The 27,233-nt window shown below is 41.3% G+C and overlaps 1 protein-coding gene across 8 annotated transcripts in view; it reads right to left on the reverse strand.

Moving 5' to 3' along the window:
- Positions 1-27,233, reverse strand: part of TRPM3 (transient receptor potential cation channel subfamily M member 3) — a 534,030-nt gene that overhangs the window by 63,371 nt on the left and 443,426 nt on the right. For 5 of the 8 annotated variants that reach the window (XM_078385072.1, XM_020798621.3, XM_072992205.2 and 2 more), the window contains exons 10-14: positions 13,690-13,790; positions 12,100-12,234; positions 9,771-9,821; positions 1,121-1,156; positions 802-942 (exon numbers count right to left, since the gene is read on the reverse strand). In XM_078385072.1, coding sequence (XP_078241198.1) covers positions 802-942; positions 1,121-1,156; positions 9,771-9,821; positions 12,100-12,234; positions 13,690-13,790 — 464 coding nt within the window. The remainder of the gene's footprint in view (positions 1-801; positions 943-1,120; positions 1,157-9,770; positions 9,822-12,099; positions 12,235-13,689; positions 13,791-27,233) is intronic. The other 3 variants (XM_020798619.3, XM_078385071.1, XM_078385074.1) reach the window with 1 other exon arrangement.

A 27,233-nucleotide genomic window follows, 5' to 3' on the forward strand; every position in this document is an offset into this window, starting at 1 on the left:
TGTATGATTCATTAAGAGCTACATCCACTTGTTTGGCATGTGCTGATGCAAGGATTGAGAAATCATATCTGTGAAGGGCCCATGGACGCTGTTCCATCCCCTTTGAATCTGTCATTCCTACACTGAGTGGGAAAGTTTGAAAGGGCACTATAGACACATTTCTCTGATGACTGATATACATGTTGCAGACAACCAGATATCAGAAGAGGGAATTTCATAAGCTCAGATTGTGTGTGGTGGTTGTAGCATGAACGTTTCTCACCTTCCTTAGTCTAGTAATGGATTGTCTATAACTCATAATGCATTTAAAGTGCTGTCTGTGACTAGAAAGCTGGCTTGTGCCCTGAAATTCTGAGGTACTCTCTCTCGCCTTGGCTCATGAACCATTGTTCCTCATAACTACACTCAATAATACATATCTGGAGAAGAGAACTGAAGCCCTTAATTCTGATGTCTCCCTATCAAGTGATAATTGGGCTGCCTTTTGAAAGGGCCTTTTCTTGCTTTGGTAAAGCACACATCATCTTCAGATGGTCTACCCTGCATTTCATGTTTGCTCCCTTGTAGTGAATATTGTTTAGTTGCAACTTGCAAATGATGCTTGTGATATATTGCATGTTCATGTTATTGAAGCAGTGCCCAGTTACGCTCTAAGCCACATAGCCTAGGAACTATTTTTGTTATGGTCCAAATGGATAACATATTGCTCACCCCATCCCATCCCCTCTTACCTCGTCACCCCATGTTAAGCCTGTGCTTTTATGAAACAGTTTTTAAAAGATCAGCAAGAACACTCCTTACTCTCTTGGGACCAAATAAGTTGTGATACAGGGTTCGGAAGCGTTTTCGAGTATAGTTACAGCGATAAGCTCCTCCCATCAGGTACTCAATCACCAGGCCAATATCAATTAGACTTATCCTATAGTCTGGAGGTAGGTTTCCCTAATTTTTCCAGTTGAATAAAAGACACACAAAACAAGGGAAGGTGGAGAGAAAAAAAAATCACATTGATTATTATGTCTATAACCTAAACTTTTTTACAACTATATGAGTTTTTAAAAATGAAACAAAATGTTAAGAAAACATACGAATATATTATTATGCTGGTTAATTAATTCACCTTAAAATAGATCCAACCGAAACCTGGATATTCACGCTTGGAAAGAAGACAAATTAAATAAGAAGGTGCATTAAAATATAGCAGTAACAGAAGATAATAAATTTCAGAACACAGGACTCAGGCTCTTCTGAGAAGGAAAACAGGAGACACCACTGCAGAACCAAAAAGCATGTGGGCAAAGCATTTTCTAGAAGATGCAGTGAATCTGCTGGACTCTTGCTGTGGACTGTTTCCTGCGCCAGCCCGAAACAGGCTATCTCCTGTTGAATATGTGTATAGCCTGACAGGCTCCTTGGGGCTGCCTGCCTACCTCTGACAGATCAATAACACAGGGATGGAAGGAACATTGCACTCTCTCTCTCTCTCTCTCTGTAAATATGTGGTGTATAAATGCTTTGAACTCCTGTTTTTGCTCTTTTATTCAATGTACAGTGGTGCCTTGCAAGACGAATTTAATTCGTTCCATGATTAATGTTGTCTTGCGAAAAATTTGTCTTGTGAAACTCGTTTTCCCATAGGAATGCATTGAAATCTAATTAATGCATTCCTATGAGCAAAAAAAAATCAGAACAAAGTCAAATTTGGTTACAAAGGGTTTATTAAGTGGTCTTTAAAGCCATACATATTGTGCAGATGATTTCAAAAATTTCAGTCAAAAAACTTTAACTTTTTAAACATCATAGAAAAACATTTAAAAATCTGCAAACATGAGGCAGGAACAAAAAACAGAAAACATTCTTCTTGCGAAGCATGGCCATAGGAACATTTGTCTTGCGAGTCATCAACTCCCCCCCCCCCCCGAATTGCCAAAACCATTTGTCTTGTGAGGGTTTTTTTTTGTCCTGGGAGGCATTTGTCTTGCGAGGCACCACTGTATTTTAGAGTGTTCAGAATTCTACAAAACAAAGAAAAACAAGGTTCCTTCACAGATTCCATTTTTATTTCCTTGTGGAACAGATGAAGTTTTTATTTACATAGCTAACAATGAAAAGTGAAGAATGTCTGGCTATTGATAGTTTTCCTTATGCTGGCACATGCCATGAACAACAACATATACCAATCAAACAGATAATCCCCAAATGGTTCTGGAGTGTAGCCAGTTATATTGCTATGACCTGATTCTTTAAAACGAACCTATAGGCTAGTGATTCCTCTCCCTCTCTCATGTTCCTTCAGTGTGCTGAACTTTATAAAGACTTATTTATTTCAATCATGCCTAACACAGCTAGTTTTGTACATGGATTACCATAGCGCCTGGGTGAATTAGTATATCGCCTCATTGTATGAGAGTGAATAAATGAAACAAATGACTTGTTTTATTGGTTGCTTTGGAGTTGTACCAGTAACTCTGAACATGATGCCTTTTGATGTTATCATCATAGGACAACACGGTTCTGTGTTCTGATGGGTTGCATAATGAAAAGCCAGTTGATCCCCTCACCCACAAAGGTAAAAAGCTGATGCTGCCTGCCACCACTGCCTTCTTTTTAATTAACGTATTACCTTAGTACATGTACCTTCACAAATATAAAATGCCACTTGAGGACTATTTTGTGTAATCATGCATTCCATTACCCATCTGGGGCCTTCATGGTAGTCTGGGGCAATGTCTGGGACCCCTTTTCATTTTACATCTGGTACTAGGTATTAATACAGCTAGTTTCTGATCACACACGGAGGCAGTTTGTGTTGTTCTGGCAACTCCTGCAACGTCGTTGGAACTAGTTGTATTGGCTCTTGCCTTTCCACTGGACTATTTCAGTGATGTGGAGGGGGGGATTTACTGCTTGGGTAACAGCCTATCCTCCATATTATTTTACCCAGGCTTCTTGCTCTGGAGAGGACACTCCAGCTCCTCCATACAGAGTACATTACCATAGTCTCTCGAGACTGAAGGATGCCTATGATGATGATGATAAAAGGAGCACCAGTGTAGAATCGGGGGGGGGGGGACTTCCAGGGCACCATACTAGAGAAGGCTGATCTGGGTTATGTCCTCAGAGAAGACCATTTGTAAAGGGCCATGTCTTGCTGCCCCTTCAGGAATTCCTGCCTTGTCATGGTGAAGGGGCTTGAGTAATTCAGAGAAGCTATGGGCTATGCTGTGCATAGTGGAGAGTTCTGACTAAATGCGATCCACCTGGAGCAGGAACTGGCAAGCCACTCCAGTATCTTTGCCAAGTAAACTCAATGGACAGAAACAAAAGGCTAAAAGATATGACGCTGGAAGATGAGCCCCTCAGGTCGGAAGGCGTACAACATGCTACTGAGGAAGAGCGGAGGAGAAGTACAAGTAGCTCCAGAGCTAATGAAGTGGTTGGGCCAAAGCCGAAAGGATGCTCACCTGTGGATGCACCTGGAAGTGAAAGGAAAGTCCAATGCAAAGAAAAATACTGCATAGGAACCTGGAATGTACAATCTATGAACCTTGGTTAGCTGGATGTGGTCAAACAGGAGATGGCAAGAATAGATATTGACATCCTGGGCGTCAGTGAACTAAAATGGATGGGAATGGGTGAATTCAAGTCAGATGATTATCATATCTACTATTGTGGGCAAGAAGCCCGTAGAAGAAATGTCTCATAGTCAACAAAAGAGTGGGAAAATCTGTAACGGGATATAATCTCAAAAATGATAGAATGATTTCAATACAAATCCAAGGCAGACCTTTCAACATCGTAGTAATCCATGTTTATGCACCAACCACTGATGCTGAAGAGGCTGAAACTGACCAATTCTATGAAGACTTAGGACACCTTCTAGAAATGACACCAAAGAAAGATGTTCTTTTCATTATAGGGGATTGGAATGCTAAAGTAGGGAGTCAAGAGATAAAAGGAACAACAGGAAAGTTTTGTCTTGGAGTTCAAAATGAAGCAGGGCAAAGGCTAATAGAGTTTTGTCAAGAGAACAAACTGGTCATCACAAAGACTCCTTTCCAACAACACAAGAGGCGACTCTACACATGGACATCACCAGATGGGCAATACCGAAATCAGATTGATTATGTTCTCTGCTGCCAAAGATGGAGAAGCTCTATACAGTCAGGAATAACTAGACCTGGAGCTGATTGTGCCTCTGATCATCAGCTTCTTATAGCAAAATCGACCTTAAAGTGAATAAAGTAGGAAAAACCACAGGGCTACTCAGGTATAATCTAAACCAAATTCCATATGAATACACAGTGGAAGTGAAGAACAGATTTAAGAAACTCGATTTGGTGGACGGAGTGACTGAACAATTATGGATGGAGGCTCGTAACATTGTATAGGAGGCAGCAACAAAAACTATTCCAAAGAAAAGGAAATGCAAGAAAGCAAAGTGGCTGTCCAACGAGGCCTTACAAATAGCAAAGAGAAGGGAAACAAAATGCGAGGGTGATAGGGAAAGTTACAAAAAATGGAATGCAGACTTCCAAAGAATAGCAAGGACAGTCTAGAGGGCCTTCTTAAATGAACAGTGCAAAGATATAGAGGAAAATAATAGAAAAGGAAAAACCAGAGATCTGTTCAAGAAAATTGGAGATGTTAAAGGAACATTTTGTGCAAAGATGGACATGATAAAGGACAAAAATGGTAGGGACCTCACAGAACCAGAAGGCATCAAGAAGAGTTGGCAAGAATACACAGAAGAATTATACCAGGAAGATCTGGATGTCCCGGACAACCCAGATAGTGTAGTTGCTGGGGTAAAGTAAGCAACATTTAGAAACTGTCACAAGCACCATAGATAATACTTTTAGTATATTTCTAATATACTGTATAATCTTAACTCAGAGACATAACTGGAGTCAAGCACTGCAAAAAAAAATCCATCTCTCGTTATGGACATTAAAAAGAAAAGAAAAGCAAAAATTGAGAAACTGGAAATGCTTATTATATGAACATTAGAGGGCACTGTTTATCCACCAAAACCGCATCCTCCCTCCTTTTGGTTTGTTTCAGGGATGATTAAAACATCAGTGTGGCAAAAATAATCATTATAGGTTAAATACATTTCTTGCTTGGTAATTTGAGGCCACTAATATTCATAAATGACAACGACTGTCTTAATTAAGAAAACTAAGGGGAAAATCTAAAAAGATGAGCTGCAATGATTTTTTTCTTCCACAAACCAATTAGAACAGCATACACATATAGTGGGCAAATACTGTGTGGAACTTATGTTGTTTGGGAACGCCTAGTTCTACAACACACATACCAGTTCTTTTAATGTCAGAAAATTGTTAGTTCCTGTCAAGGCTGTTTTTCCTTTCCCTCTCCATATAGCAACATCTTGTGAGGTTTCATTTTTTTCTAGTTCTTTAAATGTTGCAAACTCCTCATCACCATAAATGGACTGTATATATTCTCTCATATAAAAAAAGGCAACAAGGCTACCGCCCATTTGTTATATAGGGGTGGGATTTGCTGCTGTTCATGTCAGTTTGGGCTAGTGTAAATACAGAGAATAGTTGGCTGGTTTTGGGATCTGGTTGTGGAGCCAGAACTTGAGAACTTGATTCCTCAACTGGGCCTCCTGTGAGTAGAGCCAGCCTTTCCCAGGGTGCGCCAGAAGAAGGAAGTGGTAAAGCACTTCTGAGTATTCTCTACTTGGAAAACCATGGAACTGTTCGCCGTAAGTCAGAATTGATTGACAGCTCATGATGACTATGAAATGCCGAGAACAAGGTTGGGTCTTTGTTTTAAAAAAGCCTTCAGTTTAGATTATATTGTCACCAGTTAGAGTACATTAAATGAATTAGATGGATTTGAATGTCCAAATAAATAATTTGTGTGACTTTAATACATCCACTACTTCCTTACTACAATGTGCTGGCTTTCTAGGTGCAAAAATTTCTTCACCTGACCTTGAGCTTTATAGTGTTTTTCGTTTTTGGCTGTTTAATTTTCAAGTATTTCAAAACACAGAGGCACATATTTAAAATATTAGTCCTGATATTTAAGTTCTTTTTCAGTCGAGCAGACACAGACAGTTTATGCCTGTTGCATGGCACATTATAAGCTTGACATCTTGAGCCGCAGGAGATTACACTAAAATTGAAAAGTTCACTCTGAGGGTTTAAAATGCATTGGAATTAGAACACCTGCTTCAGAATAGTCATCTGTCTCTGCCATGAATGGCAAACCATCTGACAGTCAAAATAATGATACATTTCATTAAGAGGCTATTTTCTAGAATGCTATGTCATTTAAATGGATGTTAGGCTCTTTGATTGATTGAGGAGGAACAATTTTCACAGCTCTACTTTAGGACCACAATAAGCTATCCAGTATCTTGTAGCATAGCAAACCTCTTTCTCACTATTTACAAAATAGAAAGTGTGGTTCCTAATGGGGTATATTTCTTATTAAGGTCAATAGAATGTTGCTCTTGGTTTCTGTGCTGATGTCTAAGGGATCTCAGCCAAAGGTGACTCTTCTATTTATAAGGTACACTTCAGATAAGAAGGCATGTGGGCAAACTGATTTAGGTTCACTGCCATTGTCTCACCAGTTCCCATTGTACCTAACAGGGACTGACATTTTTTTAAAAAGAAGAGCTTCAAAATGGAGTGGAGCAGAGGTTGGCTATCTATCCAAAACAATGAATAGCACAAAAATGATTACATACATAATTGCAAAAACTGTTCTACTTGCTTTCAACTCACAGAGAGGAGAAAGCATTAAATGATGACCTCTGGAACTGAGTCAGGCACCAAGGGTTTTATGATTGTAAACAACCATGAGATTGAAAAGATTTTTCAGATTTTCCAGTTCATAGCTGGTAGCAGCAAGGCACTTCTCAAGAGATTTGTTCTGTCTTCACAAAAAATATTTCTAGTCATTGCCCGGCACCAACATCAGTACTGGTTTATCTGTGAAGATTCTCAGTCATCCAGGTGAGGTTATCTGGAAGTTGAGTCATGCAACTGGAATTTTTTTCTTGTTAGGTTGAAACATTTAGCTACTCATCCAAGTAGCTTTTTCAGTCAGAGATTGTTAACAGCCATTAACAGTGGTCTTTCATCTCTCCCTGGAAAGATTAGGACTACACAGACCAGAAAGACCGCTATTAATGACCATTAACGACACCCTTCATGGATTGCTGCCTTGTCATGGTGAAGGGGCTTGAGTAATTCAGAGAAGCTATGGTCTATGCCATGTAGGGACACCCAAGATGGACAGGTCATAGTGGAGAGTTCCAACTAAACACAATCCACCTGGAGCAGGAACTGGCAAGCCACTCCAGTATCTTTGCCAAGAAAACCCCATGAACAGAAACAAAAGGCTAAAAGACATGATGCTGGAAGATGAGCCCCTCAGGTTGGAAGGCGTACAACATGCTACTGAGGAAGAGCGGAGGAGAAGTACAAGTAGCTCCAGAGCTAATGAAGTGGTTGGGCCAAAGCCGAAAGGACGCTCAGCTGTGGACGTGCCTGGAAGTGAAAGGAAAGTCCAATGCTGCAAAGAAAAATACTGCATAGGAACCTGGAATGTAAGATCTATGGACCTTGGTAAGCTGGATGTAGTCAAACAGGAAGTGGCAAGAATAAATATTGACATCCTGGGCATCAGTGAACTAAAATGGACGGGAATGGGCGAATTCAATTCAGATGATTATCATATCTACTAGTCCATAATTGCACCACTTTTCCCAACTTAATTCGGTCATGGTTTTATTACTCTCCACAGATTTTCTATTGGTCTAAACATTCTGCACTTTTCAATGCCAATAAAGGTTTGTATGTATGTACTATTATGGGCAAGAAGCCCATAGAAGGAATGGGGTAGCCCTCCTAGTCAACAAAAGAGTGGGGAAAGCTGTAACGGGATATAATCTCAAAAATGATATAGTGATTTCAATACAAATCCAAGGCAGATCTTTCAACATCACAATAATTCAAGTTTATGCACCACTGGAAGGACAGATCCTGAAACTGAGGCTCCAATACTTTGGCCATCTCATGAGAAGAGAAGACTCCCTGGAAAAGATGCTGATGTTAGGAAAGTGTGAAGGCAGGAGGAGAAGGGGACGACAGAGGATGAGATGCTTGGACAGTGTCATTGAAGCTACCAACATAAATTTAACCCAACTCCAGGAGGCAGCGGAAGACCGGAGGGCCTGGCGTGCTCTGGTCCATGGGGTCACGAAGAGTCGGACATGACTAAACGACTGAACAACTATGAACCATAACTATGGGTGGAGAAGGACCGCAGAAGTGGGATTAACTCTCATTCCCAGTCCTTTGTCCATCTAATGAGCCTATTCAGACCAGGTGGAAGTGAAACCAACCTAGAGGATTTATCAGAGGTCTCCTACCAATTCTCCTCAGACTGAAGAAGCAACTTGGATGAACAGTGAAATGTTTCAACCTAACAAGTCCAGTTGCCATGACTCAGCTTCCAGATCAGCACTAGTTCTATGCTGAACGTTGGCCTTTCCTCTTTCCAGAGAGTCACTTAGGTCAGTACTGAAACCAAAATACTTCTTATTTTGTATTTGTATGTAATGTTTTTGGAAATGGCTTGAGGTTGAGAACAAGTGCCATTAATGGACAAGGTTGCAGGTCTAACTCTTTTTTCATGCCCTCAGTGATGAAGAGAGGTCGGGTGCTTAGGAAAGCAATAAGGCACTAGACATCACTGCTGCTGTGACAATTCTTTTTTGGGCTTCATTAATCTTCCACCAAGGTATACTATCAACATTACTGCCTGACATTTTGTAACTTCCCTAGGGAAAAGAAAACAGGACCAGTTGCCTTCTCCCACCTTGATCCATTAATCCCCTCCAGCTTTTCCCACCCACCCATCACTGGGGTGAGGAAGAAACCAGTGATGGATGAGCCTATTAGTCTGTCCCACTCAACCCAGTTACCATCTCTGCAGTGTCCCATACATTTGGATGATGAACCTCTGGGCTGGGAATGCCTTTCTACTTGAGTAGCCAGGGTTCAAAATCATGTAGTGAGGCTACTCAATTAGAAAAGTCACCCAACATAGGAGACATGAGGTGTCCAGAACAGTGAGATGGATGTAGGAGAGAGAGTGGGGCGGGCCAAGACAAAGTTTTTAATTTTCTTAATGAGTTCTGAAAAGAGAATTTCCTTTCTACTTATTAATTTAATTATTTTTCAGATAGTTAATGTTAACTTTTGAGTTTTGACACTAGGTTAACATTAAAGTGCGTTCTTAATTAAATTGCCCTACTCTTTTATTTTCACATGAAGATGGATTGTATAGCATATAGCATATAATGAAAATGAAACTTTTGCCATGATTTAAAACTAATCACAACCAACCATTAAATCATCTGCAGTGTCCAGCATTGGTCCAGAGGTATGAAAATCAGCATTCAAAAGAGTGGTGAATGTTAAAAGATACAACTAAGAGCACAAATCCACATAGCATAAAGACACCTACAGTTCTGCTAGCGAAAGCACTATACCCAAAGCATCTAAAATCACTGAGACAGCAGCCCAGAAGAAATTAGTTAACTGCATTGTGCACAGAAGGTTGAGAACTGGCATGAACACACAGTACACAGCTGAAATGGGCAAAGGCAGGAGAAGGTTCTCACTGAAAGCTCATGCAAAACAGGAGCTGTCTCTAATGACAAGAAGCTGTCACAGCATTACCTTCAAGCTACTGTCCATCTCTCGGACTCTTACCTTTTTGACATCTCTGACAAGATGATACAAAGTGTTGGATGGTCCATGTCTCTGAAAATGAACAAGAGAAAATCAAATAGTTTCAGTCTCTCTGGAGGAAAGACTTTGAAACAAAATACAGATATATCAAAGCACTCAACTACTTATGTGCGATTCCTCAAACAGACAGACAGATTTTTTTTTAAAAAAAGGAACAAAGCTACCATACAAATCATCCGCAGCATGACAATTATATTTTACCAACATTTTCCAAAAACTCTTTGGATCTATTAAGCTTTCTGTTACAGAGTGCGAGAAAGTCCTTTTCCCCCACCATTCCATGACACCACCTTTCTTCTGTATTAAATACGTTAGAATGAATCCTATCCTGAGATCCACTTTCAGAGTCTAGGCTCTGAAGGAATACGGGCCAAAGGGAGGAGGCACTCTTTAGCAGCCTGTGGTGACACTACAACCAGGCTGTAGAAATGGACTAATTTTATGATAACAAGTATTGCAGCTAGAGATGGACATGAACTTGGTTTGGAGGTTCATGCTGGTCTGTTGGACCGGCACCACAAGTGTCACACGTTCCCTTCCCCCACCCCACCCCACCCCACCTCCTGTCAAATCCCCTCTTCACCAGCTAGCATGTGATGCTCTTCTCTTTGGGCATTCAAGCAGTTCCAGCAGAAACACATGCTTCTCTTCTCTGCCTCCTCCATCAACCACCCACTCAGATGAGGAGGTGGGGCAGGGATGGGTGGGTGCCGGAGGAAATGGAGGAGGGAAGCATGTGCTCCTGCTGGGACTGGTCAAATACCCAAAGAGAAGGAGAAGAGCAGTATGTACTGGCTGGTGAGCAGGAGATTTGCTGGGGGTGGGTAAGAGAAGAAAATGCACAGCACCTGTGGTGCCAGTCTGATGAACTGGAACAAACCTCTCAACCTATCTCTAATTGCAACTGGTAGCAGTAAGTTGAAATGGTTTGAACAGTAGCCACAGCCTTTGTGCTCTGGTGGAATTATAATGTCAATCCTTCTTCCTGCTATGAAATTTAAGTAGCATATAGTATGTTCCAGATACTTCACATAGAGGCTCTACATACAGTCATGTTGCCTAGTTTTATCTATTTTAAATGCTGTATGTGTGTTTGCATGTGGATCAGATGAACGAAACAGCTGTAAATACTGATCTCTATGCAGACTACCTGTGTGGCACCTCACATCAGCTGTGTGGTGGAGCACCTCGGGCCACTGCATGAAGCCTGCACCACCACATGAAGCCTGGGACAGGCTTAAGACTATCACTGTTCCCCTTTCCCTTTAAAAAAAGTAGAAATACACTGCCTTTCTCATCTGGAGAGGAAATGCTACTTCTGTTGAATTGTTCTTGCTTTTGTATCTTTAGATACAGTATCTTCCAATACTGAAATATTGTAAAACAACTGGATGGATCTTTTAAGAGATACTTATCATCTGTGTTAACTGCCTTATTTATCGCTAAGATATTTGCAGTATACCATCCCCAATTAGGACCAGTGTTAATAATATAATTGTTAATTCCTGGGTGTAATTTCATTATGATCCTGCTCCAACTATGTGCACTGTGTCCGAAGCTCTAAGATTATACTCCATGCATCTGAGGAAGCAGGGTGAAATTCATGAAAATTTAGGCTGTAATAAATAAGTTAGTCTTAAAAATACCAGAAAAGTGCCTGTTCAGCCTATATCCAGCTGCTGGCCCTAACTAGCATATACAGTACCTACTCACAGAATCAACAGTTGAACAAAAAGTTGAGATTAAAGTAGATTCTATTGGTTCAGCGGAGTTTACTGTAGTTGGGATTATTAACTGGATTCAGGCCTGGCTGGTTTTTTTTTTTTTTTTTTTTTTGCTTCAAAGTTACACTTTTGAAAAATGCCTCTTTACATTTCCCCTAGAAAATACAAAGTTCTGACAAAAGGAGCAGGTGTTATGTGAGAAGTGTTGCAGCTGAGAAGAAGCCTGTAGCTTTCAAATTTACTGCTTTAAGATTTGACAATCCAGAGTGACATATTTGAAGCAGAGATTACAAAATCAGTTTTGGAGGAAATGTTTTTAAACAGATTTAAAAAAAAAACCTGTGCCCTTGAAAGACCTTGGGGTTTGCCTTTTCAGAAAAGGAGATTTTGATATTTTCTTGATGGCTCTTCTTAAAATTAAGTAGGTAAATCACAGTGAGCTTTTCTTACAAGGCAACTATTTACTCATTTATAAAAAGGTTGTTGGATGGATTTTTGTGCACCATTCTAATGCCTGAAGGAAGATGAAACAAAGAAATAGAAAATTTGTTTTAGCTTGGCCCTACCGTATTGTACAATTCCTCTAGTCTGGAGATGGTGAGAAAACGATGCATGCTTACTCCATTCTCTATGAGCAATTTCACAAAATCCACTCTGTCCAATACCAAAGCATCCAACATTGCTTGTTCCAGGGACCCCACCTACAAGGGAAATAGATGGTCAGATGGTCCTTATGGTCACATGCATGGAGGCACCTGGATGGTAATCTAGCTTTAGTACAGAAGATATATGTAACTGTTTCACATTTCTTCTGAAATACTCAGCATAGCTTCCAGCTTTGCATTTGATGGCTATGTAATGATTTCAGTATATTACTAGGATATTCAGATAAAATGGTGGATCTTATATGTAGTTAATGCAATTGGCTCTGTTTCTGTCCAAGCTGCAAGCTGTGGCAAAAAAAACCCCCAAAACAACACAAACAAACAAACAAAAAACAAAAAACAGAAAAAATTGAAATGAAATGAAGTGAAATGAGTGATTGATTAATCTTTTAAAAAAAGAATGAAACGTAAAGCAAAATGATTTTTTAAAAAGTGCAATAAGATATGTGACAGATATACATGAAGTAATGAAACTAAAATATTTTGTTTCTGTACTCCAGCTTGGAATTTCCACTCAGCGACCATGGTCGATGGACTTATATTCCTGAAGTTTGTTTTATAGTGTTTCAAAGCTATCTTAGCTAGCTAATTTACATCTTGTGGCAGTGAATTCCAGATGTGAACTGGTGCATTTTGTGAAGGAGTATTTTTTTTATCTGCTCTGAATTTATAAATGAAGAATTTCAGTGAGTAGCACAAATTTGTATTGCTATATGATGAGAGAGAGAATTTTAAAAACCCATTTTCACCACCCTGCACATAATTATACAATCCTCCAGCCTTCGTCATTGTTTAAACTAAAAAGACCCAATTCCTTCCTTCCTTCCTTCAGTTCCTCCCCACCCTTTTTCTCGAATCACCAATCTGCCCTTGAGTTCCTCTTTCTCTATTGATTCCCTTCAGTCTCCTTGCCTCTGACTCTATATTGAAATCTCTTCCCTTCTCCTTCCTTATGCTACCTCCATTTTTAGTATCAATCCCTTCCAAATCCCAATGATCCAGCCTACTTCCCCATGTTCCAGCTGGGCTTAAAACCCAGAAGATAAAACAAACAAGTTTGGAAAATAAAACAAACAAGTTCACATTTTCTGTCAGTGGTAGGTTATTAGCCAACACAGGATGACACACATGTTAGGATATCAGGTAACAAACAAACAAGATAAAACATTATGGCACCTTAAAGACCAATGGCTGTATTTTAATGTGAGCTTTTGTGGATCAAGTTCACTTCTTTAGATCTCCTTAAGGTGCCACTATGTTTTGTCTCTTATTCTTTTGTTTTTGGCTTGTTCTTCTTTTTGTTTGACAGCTTGCGTAGACTAACAAGGCTACCACTTCCAAAAATTCAACAGTTAAGCTAAACTTTCAAAGGACCACTAGATGGCAACATTTTCTTTAAGAAATCTAGCAGGCACTTAAAACATTGTGTTTTAAAAATGATTCTCCCAGGTTATATTGAATATTATGTTAGCATTGATGTAGATACGTTACCGGCCACTGTTGCCCATAAATAAAAATCTGGCTGCGAGCTATGTCTACTCTGTTCCAGGCTAACGCTAGACTCAGTTGATCTGGAGCAGAGGCATTCGCTCCTGTACAAAGAGATAGGAAATACAAAGCACACGTTATTAAATATGTAACACATAAAGAGTGTAGAGAGAATGCAAATACACAGCGCTTATAAAAGCCAGAGACCACCACATTGTTTGCATGAATTTTTGCCTTGACTTTCAAAATTTAAATAAGCATAATCTGATTACATTTCATCTCTTAACATTTGCCTGTTTTTCGGGAAGAATAAATTTAATAATGACAAGTCCCACTGAAATACATTTATTGTGGGTATCTTAAATTCCATCTGCTTTCCAACCTTAGATAGATGAAGTTTGTATGTGCTAATTTGGAAAGGGGAGAAGTAGCAATAATTCTGTCCTAGAACTCTTGATAAGGATAATTACATCTGTCAGTGTTACTGTATTTTCTAGTCTCTGCAGGCGCAACATCACTTTCATCTACTTTTGTCCTTTATTTGTTTTTTTTTCTAAAGTCATCATGCACATTCCTGATGCACATTTCAAATATATGTATTTTTGTACATATTTTTTGCAAACAGCTTTGCCTAGCATATTGCATTTTAAAGAGTTATTTTATTCATAAATACTTTTTCCCCCTCTTTTCCTCAATACATTGCAAAATTCATGGAACCGTGAGTTCAGGGAACTCGAGGATGATAACAGAACTGCAATTTCTATATTGGCTTGGAAGGTGTGAATTAGTTGGCTCACACTGAATTGTAAATGGACATGTTTCTCCCCATTCATAACTTCAGGGATTCAGTATAGAAGCTTTCATACTAGTCAGAGTTGCCTTCTGGATTCAACTAGAGTAAGAAGCAAGACTCTTATCAATTGCCATTCCTTCCGAGGACAAAAGTATTAGAGATCTCAAAGGTAGCTGAAGAAAATAGGTTCTTCTGAAAAAAAAAAAGGTTCATTTTGTTCAATCACCTGAGACTGAATCTCATGCCAGTGTTTCTTTTTCAAGGTTTTCCAAATCTTTCCCTCTATATACCAGCAGTTTTTCCTTTTAAAAATCAACAATAGTGAGTGTGACTTGTTCTACCTGTGTTTCTAACCAATGCAAAAAGCCTAGCTCATGGAATTTGGCTACACTATGACTCCAGAAAGGGACATGGTGGCACTGCGGGTTAAACTGCTGAAGCCTCTGTGCTGCAAGGTCAGAAGACCTGCAGACATAAGATCGAATCCACTCAACGGAGTGAGCCCCCGTTGCTTGTCCCAGCTCTCGCCAACCTAGCGATTTGAAATGTTCCGTGTCTAGTCATGCTGGCCATGTGACCACGGAGGATTGTCTGTGGACAAACACTAGCTCCATGGGTTGGAAATGGAGATGAGCACCACCGCCTAGAGTCGGACACAACTGGACAAAATTGTCAAGGGGAACCTTTACCTATGACCCCAGAAACTGGCGACTTCCTTCAAAAACTCTCCATTCATTTGCCAAAAATCTTTTGAGAGGTGGATTTGGGATACATGAATGGGTATGATTGGATACCAACAGCATTTAATTAATTAAAAAAGACTAGAACCCCATGCCCTGAAACTGCAGCCCAGAAGGAAGCAGCCCATGGGAAATGTAGAAAGATTATTTGAGGTCAAGGAGGGATTGAAAAGTGAAATCAAATGAAAGGTGACAAGAGTGTTGATGTGGATACAGTATCAGCCATTGTGCTGTAATAGGCCTGTTAAACATCCAGCTTTCCTAAATCAATTATATTTCTTCAGTGGGCTGCACGGAAGAGTTAGACTGATGCACTATGAATTATGTGATTTCAGATAAACACACATTTTTTAAAAAAACTTCAAACCATCATGCGGCTAAAAATCAAATCAACAGACCTTAGTTATACAAAGGAGGAAATCTGTCTAGTCTGTGGCTAAAACACCATGAAATGCAAAAGGTATGATCTTTAACAATTCTGCGTATATTTGAAACTTAAAATCTTCTTCTTATAGACATTTAAACCATATGCATTGGAGCTTTCCATGGCCTACCATGGACATTTGGTCCTACTGTTTATACTTCCCTCAGTATCTATGTGTGGATAAGTAGTTATGCATCCAAGGAAGTCTGTGGACTCTTAAGGCATAAATAAATCTATGACGGACAAGAACTTTTGTTACAAAGGGGGAAACCCAGCAGAAGAAACCAATCAGCAGAAGGAACCCAAGAAGAAATGTTGTAAAACACTCTGGCTGAAATCCTATTGACTTAGCTTTACACCACACAAGTAGGATGATGTCATAAACCCATGATATTCATAATTAATTGAATTGAATTGAAAGCTTTCTATTCTGTTCTTCTGGTTCCAAGGCTCCCTTTCAGCCTAAGGAAGGAAGCCTTTGGAAGCCTCGGAATGGGAGTAGTCTTTAATAAGAAAAAAAATGCTGCCAGATGAACGGCAGCACTCCTGATCCTGGTGGTGGAACCACTGATGGCGAGTTTTAGATTAAAGCTCCCAAAGGTTTCTCCAGGTGAAAAGGGCCATCTAGGGAGCCTCACAACTGGAAAGGGTGTGTGTATTAGGAAGCTTTCAATTAAATAAAATAAAATATTATCACAGGCTGATGATGTCATCCTACTTACACGGTGTAAAGTCACACCAATCGGATTTCAGTCTATATGTATCTAAAATACCGTGTTTTTCTGTATATAAGACACCCCCATGTATAAGACACCCCCACTTTTCTAATCCAAAATTAAGAAAAATAAGTGGGGCTTAGCAAGTGTAGGGGGAAAGGGATCAAAGCACTGCAGGATCACTTTGATCCCTGCTTTCCCCTTCAATTGTTTTTGTTCTCTCTTCCGCTTACTTCTGTGTATAAGACGAGCCTCAATTTTTAGTCTAAAGATTTTAGACAAAAGTATAGTCTTACACATGGAAAATACGGTACATTTCCATAGCTTGAGCTCAAATAGTTTTCATGTCTTTTTTATTTAACTGGGGATTTCAGTCTGGGCCTTTGCACTCCTGATCCAACCCTTAATCACCACACCATGCTGGCTCTTAGTACTGATGAAGAGAACAGCACTGTGCTGCCCTTCTCCATGTTTCCCCTCCAGTTTGCTGCCTTTTGGTTCCAAGGAATGCTTGTAGACAATGGTTGAAAGAAGTAAGTTGGCACTAGGTTACACCCATTGAATCCATGGAATGTACAAGGAAGTTGACTCGCCAAATCCCACTGATTCAATGGGCTAACTGTAGTTGCAACCTATTACTGGATTTCTGTTATAAAATTAATAAATAAAAGTATGGTGCCAATAACTTCAATAGGGATAGCATATTTGGGAGAAGGCGGGGAAATCTGCAAATGGGTATTTGAGCACACTATCTGGGTAATGGGGAAAAAGTGTGGTCAGCAGATTTAGATAGAAGCTAGTCACCTAAACAAAAACAATTCCTGAAGAGGAGCAAAATAAAAATTTAAACACTAATACAGTGCAGATCTCTTTAAATTATTCCAGGTAGTACTCTGTAATCCATAACAGAAGCAAATATACAAGATATCCCTGCTTTATTTTGCCTCTTCATACTAAAATTAGTCAATCAGCTGTAAACTCTATTGGGCATGCGATTTTTTATTTCCTCCTCAACATTCCCTCTAGAATTCATGGGGAATGAAACCTGATCAAAGGAGAGAACTTGCTTTCAAAGCTATCATGTGGTTTCTTCGGTGTTGCTAGGATACCACCTCCATTTTGCCTATCTAAGTTAGAAAGCTGCCTTTCTACCTTGTGACTTTTGGGTGGATTTACATCCCAGCCCAGTTAAATTAGAGGAAAACATAATTCCTCTTTTTGCATGTTTCCATTAAGTATCCAGGCATTATGAGTGAAATTTAGTCTGATCTCTGACTAAATGTAGAATGCAGTAAAAATGTCTAGCATCCAATTTCATTGATGACATAAAATAAAATCTTGTCCCTGCGAAAGCAAACAAACAAACAAACAAAAAAACCCATTGATATCATCTAGAACCAGTGGGTTCATATTAAGGCTTACATTTGTTCTGTAATAAGAATATCAATGATGATAAGATAAGATGGTGACCGGTTAGCGGAGGTCTGCATTTTTCCTCTGTTGTGGTTTTTTTTGTTTTTTGTTTGTTTTGTTTTGTTGTCCCTTCTTTCTCCTCTTTCGTTAATCTGCTTATCTTGTCTGTTGTGCTCTTTGTTTTGGGTTGTTTATTCTTTGCTTTTGTGGTCAAACTGCAGTTTGTTTTTTTTTGTTTGCTGTAGCTCCTTTTACAGTTTCCTTGCAGCTTTTTTTGTAATCTTTTGGCAACTGTTGCAGTCAGCTTCTTGGCTACTGTAAGTACTCTCCTTTGCCCCATTGACTTCCTTGTATGGTTGTGCCCAGTTTTGGGCCTGTGGTTCTCCTCCTGCCTTGGTTGGGGAGACGAGATCCGGCTTCCCTTGCATGCTCATTCCTGGTTTGAAGTTGTGGTTTTGCTGCTGCCTCAGCTGGAGGGACGAACCCAGCTTCCTGGGTAGGGTTGGTGTCCCCAGGCTACTGCATTGCCAGAGGAGTGGCGAGGAGTGTTCTGAAGCCCTTTGAAGAACTGTGCTCCTGCCTGCACCCTCGGATGGTGCCTACTGCGGAGGAAGCCTTCCATTGTGGGGATGCTGGTTTGTCAACTGGCAGGCTGGCTTTGATGAGGACCCTTGGCTTGGCCTTGTGAGGACATCGGTGTTGTGCTGGCCCTGAGAAAGGAGGCTGGTTGCTTGGAATCTGGACAGCTGAGGTTTGGCACTTGGTGTGGAGCTCGGATCTATCAATATGCACCCCCTGTTGCCTCCCTCTTGGTGGGAGGTTCTGACTTTTAGTCCCTGGTGCCTGTCGTCCCCGGCCGCCTTTGAGACTTCACCTCCCCTGGCTGGATCAGGCTTGCTGCCTTGTAACCTGCTGGGGTGTTGGTGGCGACGGCTGAGCCCTAGAAAGGACTGGCCATATGACAAACCCTGCTGCACAATAGTGACTAAATAATCTTTGGCAGCGAGCCTGTTGAGGAGGACTGAGACCTCATACTGGGTATGATGAGAGGGGGTAGTCTGGGTGTTGAATGTCTTTATTCTATTTTTATTTATTCATTTTTCTTTCTTCACATCTCAATTTTAAATTGTTTAAACTGGTTATTGTTTAATTTAAAATTACAAATCTATTTTCTGTTATGGTTTAATTTAATTTTGCTAAATTGAATATTGTTGTATTTTTGTTTTATCAGTTTGTAATTTCTCTGTTTTTTTCTTCCTTTCTCTTGTTTGACATGGAGTGGAGGGCCTGTCCCCCCAGCAAGGGTCCTTTGAATATTAGAGTGATTATGGGTAGAGGGAGATATCGCTTTGGCACAGTTCCTACTTATTGCAGAAGAATGGTGAACAGAACTTTGAAGGCTGTTCACTCTTCTGGCACTGACTTGAGGTAGCCAGACCAGCCGTCCCTCTACTCTAAATCTGGTGCTGCTTAATGCCAGGTCTGTATCCAATAAATCCCAGATTATTCAAGACCTTATCCTGGAGGAGGCTGCAGACCTGGCATGCATAACTGAGACTTGGATGGGCAGGGAAGGGGGTGTTCTCCTGACCTTCACCTGCCCTCCAGGTTATGCAGCTCAGCACCAAGGTAGACTGGAGGGGTGGGGTGGGGTGAGTAGCCATTGTATATAAAACACACTCTAGAGGTTGTTAGGTGCTCTGTGGTGTTCTCCCCCGAGCAGAGAGAGTGTGGTCTGATGGTGACTGACCTTGTGTCGGTCCCTTTGTCATGGTCAGATCATCGCCTAATTAAATGTAACCTCTCAGTGGCTCTCCCTCCCTGCAGGGAACAAGGACCTATTTTAATGGTTCACCCTCGAAGGCTGCTGGATCCTATAGGATTCTAGGATTCCATGAGAGGGATTCCGGCTGACTTGACTGGCATCCCTGTTGAGGCTCTGGTTGATGGCTGGCTTGCTGCCACTACCAGGGCTGTTGACATGATCGCTCCTAAACACCCTCTCTGTTGCAGAGCTCGTCCAACGCCCTGGTTTAACCAGCAGCTGTGAGCTACGAAGCAGAACAGGAGAAGGCTAGAGTGCAATTGAAGATGGAATATAATCAGAAAGCTGTCAGGATTGTGACTAACCATTACCTTCCTAAGGTGAGGGCTGCTAGTTGAGCTCACTTCGCTGTCTAGATAAGCGAAGCTTCAAATCAGCAGGGAAAACTTTTCCATATAGTCCACGATCTATCCGGAATTGGTCTAAGTGATAGGCCTCCTACTAGTATATCACCTGACCAATTTGCAGCATTTTTAAAACATAAAGTGGTCATCCGCCGGGAGCTCTCTCCTTTTTTGAACACAGTAGATCAAGCAGAGACATCCAGTGCTGCACCTTGCCCAATGAGACTTGATCTCTTTCAGCCTGTGACGCCAGATATGATGGACAAGGTTCTTGACTGCTGTCATGCCACCACCTCCTCACTTGACCCTTGCCTGGCCTGGCTAATCAAAGCAGCCAGGCCTGCAACAATCGAATGGGCCACTGCAATAATTTATGGTCTCTCCAGGAGGGCAAGGATCTTGCCCTCAAGGAGATACTCATTAGGCCCAAATTTGGCGGCAGACGATATTGCCAATTATAGGCCCTTCGGCAATGTTTCTTTCCTTAGTAAAGGGGTAGAGAGGGTGGTGGCTGACCAGCTTCAGGCCCTTCTGGATTAAACCAAAGCCCTGGATCTGTTTCAGTCTGGCTTCCGGCCGCAGCACAGTATGGAAATGGCATTGGTCGCCCTGTACGATGACCTCCTGAGGGAGGCTGACAGGGAAAAAATGTCTCTGTTGGTCCTTCTCAATATCTCAGCCGCCTTCGATACCGTTGACCACAGTATCCTCCTGGGGAGGCTCTCCAAGCTGGGAATCAGTGGTCTGGTGTTAGCCTGGCTCCACTCCTTCTTGGAGGACCATCCCCAGAGAGTACAGCTTGGGGACAGTGTATCGGCTGTGTGGAATCTCAATTGTTATGTTCCACAGGGCTCAATTATCTCCCCAATACTACGTGAGGCCTCTGGGCCAGGTAATCAGGGGGTGTGGAGCTTCGTGTCATCAGCTGATGACACCCAGCTCTACATCTTCTTTTTTCCTACAACAGTGGATGCCATTCTGTCCTTTCAGTGCTGTCTGGATGCCATACTGGGATGGATGCAGGTGAACGGTCTGAGGCTGAATCCGGACAAGACGGGGGTCCTGAGCGTTGGGTTGCCCAGACATTGGTGGCTTGGGAAACTCCCTCTTGGGAAACTCCCTTGGGAAACAACCCCCACTTTCAGGGGGGTGACTCTCACCACGAAGACTGAGGTTCACAGCTTGGGGGAACATCTTAATCTGGTGCTTACCATGGAAACTCAGGTAGCATCAGTGGTCCGCACCACCTACTTCCATCTTTGGCGGATTGCTCAGCTGCGTCCCTATCTTGATGTCAGGGCCTTCACTGCTCTGGTCCATGCACTTGTAGTATTAAGATTAGACCACTGTAATGTGATCTACATGGGGCTACCTTTGAGATTGATGCGGAAGCTTCAAATGCTGCAGAATGCAGTGGCCAGACTTCTTACTGGGGTGAGAAAGCATCAACATATCTCCCCCACTCTTGCGGCCTTGCATTGGCTATCTGCTTGTTTCCGCATTGATTCCAAAGTATTAATGACATATAAAGCCCTAAATGGTTTAGGACCTCAATATCTGGCGTAGTGCCTTCTCCCACCTAGATCTACCCATATCACTCACTCTAGCCAGAGGGACAGCTGAGGGGCCTAACTATAAAGGCCTGAAGTGAAGGAACAAGAAAGCAGGCCTTCTTGGCAGTGGCCCCTCAGCTCTGGAACAATCTGCCCCCAGAAATTTGTCTGGCTTCCTTGCTGGGTGTTTTTAAGAGCCAACTTAAGACCTGGCTCTTCAAACAGGCCTTCCCTTCTGTCGATACCTAACCTATTTCGCTATCCTCTAGTGTATTAATATTGTTGTTTTATTTCATTTTAATACTGTTGTTAGCCTCCCAGAGTAGACTTTGGTCTAAATGGGTGGGATATTAATAACAATATTAATAATATTAATATTACCACCACCACCAACAACAACAACAACAACAATAATAATGCCCTGATATTGGTATTTTTCCTGCCATTCAGATGGCAGAAGGCTTGTCTTGATACTAACATTGACAAGTGACAAAACTTTCTGATTTTCCTTGCTTTTAAAGCCCACTAACAGCTAGGGGTCCATTCAAAGAGAAATCAACCCTGAGAGCTCACTCGAAGGACAGATCCTGAAGTTGAGGCTCCAATACTTTGGCCATCTCACAAGAAGAGAAGACTCCTTGGAAAAGACCCTGATGTTGGGAAATTGTGAAGGCAAGAGGAGAAGGGGATGACAGAGGACAAGATGGTTGGACAGTGTCATCGAAGCAACCAACATGAATTTGACCCAACTCCGGGAGGCAGTGGAAGACAGGAGGGCCTGGCGTGCTCTGGTCCATGGGGTCACAAAGAGTCAGACACAACTAAACAACAACAACAAACAGCTAGGGGTCTTTGTTTCAGTTTGTGTGAATATCCCCCCACAGGTGGAAATAATGAGGGTCCAGCCCCATGGGGCCAGACTGTCCACTCACCATTCTGCCGTGGACGTGTGCTTGATGGAGCCTTCCTATCATGCCATTGTCTGCAATGGATTAGCCACTCCTGGCAGGAGGTGGGATGACAAGCCTCTCTGCCAGGTTGCAGTGTGGCTTTTTAAAATTATCTGATCCATGTATTGCTTCAATCCTCATTGTTTTGGCATGTGTGAACATTGCTGTTGATTTATTTACTTTGCAAATGGTTGGGGTTTTGGGTGCTCTGGTTACTGCATGGCCACCATGCTTGTACCCCTCCTTTTTGAATTTTTAAAAATGCTTAGTAATAAATTGCCTACTTTTTCTTTTATATTTGTTCTCCACAACAGTTTGCTGATGTATTACTTAGACAGCTTTGTCCCCACATTTGTGTGGTTTATAGTTATTTTTTCAGCAACAATTCAAGTCCTTTTTAATGCTACCCTACATTTATCTAGTGACATATATCCCACCAGGTGGTGCATCGACTAACGGTTGGAAGTGACAGAAAAAGCAATATATCACTTATACAGAACCAGTACAAATAGCAAGAAATATACCAATTGAACTGACAGCCATGTTAACAGACCCAGAAGTATATACAGTATACTGTGTGACTATACATACAAATATAGCAATATAAAAAGGGAGGAAAAAGAAACAATTCAAATAGTCAGTGTGACCAGGTCATTAGCTGTGGATGTCTGCTCTTAATGGCTCTTATCAAAAGCTTTTAATTTTAGCACTGACGCACCGCTAAAGCAGACAGACAGACAGACAGACAGCACAAAATATCACTTCAAAATATTTCTTCAAGCATTTTTGAAGTACCCTTGAATGATAAAGAGATGAAAAGTGGGATTTTACAAATAAATTTGGGCAGAATCCTCTGGAAACTCCATGCACATTCAGTGCCAAGTGGCAGCACGTCACAAAGGGAGAGGGGAAAAATGCTGCATGTGGAGGAGCCTTTAGTTCCATCTGTGATCAAAGATGGAAAAAGGAATCACCCTAAATGATATCCTTTATAAAACAAACATTTCCTGCCTTTTTGTTTACTATCTATAGAGAGCAAAAATATATGTAAGTGCGGCACAAAGTATCTATTAGGAAATTCAATGAGGCCAAATTTTAATAAACAGTGAAAGAATTCCAGCTAATTCTCAATAAGTCCTGTCTCGCAATCCATACACCTGTTAGTAGCCATCACTCAACCAATTTATCTTCTGGTTTCCTCCAGATTTACCCCATCACCATCTGTTTTTGCCACTGTGCAAAATACATGGTGGGGAGAGTGCTGATGCAAGCAAGTTTGTACAGTATTCAGTTGTATTCAGAAACTGCATAGCTCTCGGTGAAACATAATATGCTAAGCTAATTCCTACATTTTAGATTCAAAGCAAATGTACAATCATTTTTCATGGTTGACGCTCATTGCCCTATGCATTGGAATATGTGAGCAACATTGTTCAGCAGCTGTTGGACGGATGTTTCCTGAGCATGAGTCATGGCACATTTACAAGCTGGAAGGAACACAGAAGCATCAGGCTCAGGTAAGCTTAGCAATATGCCTGAATGAACACAATGGATTAGGTAGCAATCAGGGAAATGAAGATATATCAATCAAAATACTTCTTTCAAGATATTAACAGTTCAGACACTGTAAGGCTTTGTACAGCCCCACAAATAATATGAAGGAGGTAACTGAAAAATAAATGGATCAAAATCTATTAGAATGGCCATTAATCAGCTGGGTCCAGCATCCTCCTCACTACGTACTGAGTATTACGACATGAGGAGTACAGGGCATATAAGTAGCACAATTCTGTACACAATCATTCAAAGGTAAATATCATTGAGTTTGTACTCTTTATTAAAGGCACACAGGACCAAATGAAGTTCTGTATTTTCTAAAAAGAAGCCAAGCCAGCCTCAGGAGGCCGTGAGTTGAATGCAGAGAAAAGGGGCCAAAGAGAAAGAGAAAGAGGCTGTCAACTAGCTGGAAAGGGGAAAATAATTGTCCTTCCCCACCCCACCCTCATATTCATCACTTTCTGAGGTGAATATTTGTTTGAAAGAACACACAGCAACTGCAAACAACAACATGGAAGTTCCTCTAATGTCTTGGTTGAGCTGAAGACATACTAAGTACAGGCATTTATAATATAAATCATAGTGGGTTGCATTAGTCTTCCTCTCATATATATTGCATGTAATCAAATATGATCTACAGCTGTGAAAAAAAAGTGTGTTACTTGCACTTCTGCTTTGAAAGATAGCAGTAGTAACTGTATACTGCAGTAGTAACTGTATACTGCAGTTAAAGACCAATTTCCCCATGGCCTTCTGAATCCTCCTTTCCCATATACCAGTAGGATTTCCAAAACAATACAGAGTCCTTTAGAGTTTCTTACTCCTGGTTGTTGTGGGTTTTTTGGGCTCTTTGGCCATGTTTGGGCTCTTTGGCCATGTTCTGAAGCACTCTGTGCTCTGGCTGTCCTCTGCAGATGCCGGCCACAGAGACTGGTGAAACGTTAGGAAGAACAACCTTCAGAACACGGCCAAAGAGCCCGAAAAACCCACAACAACCATTAGATCCTGGCTGTGAAAGCCTTTGCGAATACATTTCTTACTCCTCTTTTTTCAAACTGTGCATATTTTGGCACTGCCTTTATAGGGCAACATTCTGTTTAATATGAAGGCTAAGAAAATACTGTAGGATTCAGAAAACATACAGACCATACAAAATTCTCAGAATTATCCAGATCCTTGAGAGCAATATACCAAACAGTGATTTTGTAATGCATCCAGTGAAGTGGGTTGTATAGTACATGAAAGCTGCCTGGCATCTAATATATTTGTTAGTCATCAAGGAGACAAAGTGCTCTGTTGTTTTTGCTGCAGCAGACTAGCATAGCTATCCCTTTGGTCATTGTCCTTTGACATAGAGTACACATTGTTTTCTTTCTCATCTTGGAAGATGGGTTTCACTCAGAATATGAATCTCTTACACAGCCAACTATCCTTTAATTCAATCAGCAACCAAGGAAATTTGCTTTGCATATCAAAACTGCCTGACTTCCAAATGAATCATATGGAGCCATGATAATGAAGTTTCTCTATTTTTTCATGGTAAATAGATTGCACTGTAATTTGCATTATTACTACTATATTTCAGTGGCCACTTAAATAGGCCGGGAGTCTGGGTATTGTAGTGGATAGAATGTCACACTAGGACTCAGAGAACCTGGCTTCAAATCCCTTCTTGGCCATGGAAACTCACTGGATGGGAGCTCTGCTGAACCACCCCTTGAATATCTCAAATACCTGGAAAACACTGTTAAGGTCTCCATAAGTCAGAAATGGCTTGACAACACGTAACAACATAAATATTCTAGGGTTGGAGGAAGTGATGTAAGACTCCAAGCCATAGTTCCACCAAACAAAGCTTTTGGTACCTGCCCCAAATAGTTAGAATCAATTTATTTCTCTTTCTTTAGAACTGCAGAGCTGTCAATTGAATGATTCTGGAGTAGCTTTAAATAGTACTGTTTTAAAAAAAAGAATTCCTGAAGTCTTGGGAAAACATTAATATAGATCTCAGCACACTTCAGTTGAAGGAAAACATTACAATACAAATGAAGACAGGAGTGCTGTACCCTGAGAATAAGCTGATATTTGAAGTAATAACCTACATTTTTGGTGAGAATTACATTGAGTGCAGTGAATGAAGGTTCTTTGCACTGAACAAAAGTGGATTTACCATGGTGTTTCATAAATCCCCCAAACTGTCTCAAATTGGACATAATTCCCCCACAAACATAAACAATAATTTTACAAGCTCAAACAATATGTTAAGATAGGGATACAGATGTCCTGTCAGTGGCCGATTGACCTCAGACCAAGGACCCCCACAGTAAACCCAGTTTTCCCAAGACAGGGAAGATGAAGCAAGAGATGCTGGAGAGGGGAGAATGGGCTAGCAAATCTCAAGACAGTGGGACACAAACAGAGGCAATGGCAGTAATGTCGATCATAGGGGTGGGAAGCACCACTAGAAGGAAAGGGAGGACTTTGTACCACCATGTGAGAAGGATAGCAGGGTAAACAACGTCACTGCCAGAGTGCCGTCCCTCATCCATGGAGCAAATGGTGAGCCCAAGCCCAAGATTGCTGAGACTGAGAGGAAAACAATTGCTTCTACAGAGGAGTGAGAGCCGAGCAACAAAGGAAAACCGCTTGTGATGATGGTGGAGAAAACAGTAGAACAGACAGAGAAGTTGAAGGTCCAGAGTAGGGAATGACTGACAGAAAACCAGAGAACCCAAAAAGGGGTGGAGCCAGACAGTCATTTGGAAAAGGCAGGAAAAGAAAAGGGGGAGGGGAGGAGGAGAGACGTGGAGGAAAGGAAAAGATTGGTGGGAGCAGGGGAAGCCGAATCATGTAAACATGGTAAGATCCTTCCCCTCGGATGGGAATGGATCTGGTTAGAAGATCCCTGGACAAAGAAATGGGAACTGCTCATGGTGTCCAGAGAGGCTGAGAGGAGACAGAGGGAGATAGTGCCAGTGAAGCCTTCTTATTGTGGTAAGAAAGGAGGCTCGAGAGTAGGCAAGGAAGATCCAGGAGGAGAGAGGCTGGCTGGGTAAGGAAAAGAGAGAGAGTGGTGGATGGCAGCAGCTCTCAGAAACAACAAGACCCCAGTGCTTGGAAATACTCGGGAGCAGGATTCAACAGATCTACGCCAAGGGCATCTGGAAGGAATGGAGTGCCCTTGCTGTGGGTTACTCAAGATGCCATATCAATGGTCTTCTTGGAGAAAGGT

This window comes from Pogona vitticeps, chromosome 2, assembly GCF_051106095.1.
Source record: "Pogona vitticeps strain Pit_001003342236 chromosome 2, PviZW2.1, whole genome shotgun sequence".
NCBI lineage: Eukaryota > Metazoa > Chordata > Lepidosauria > Squamata > Agamidae > Pogona > Pogona vitticeps.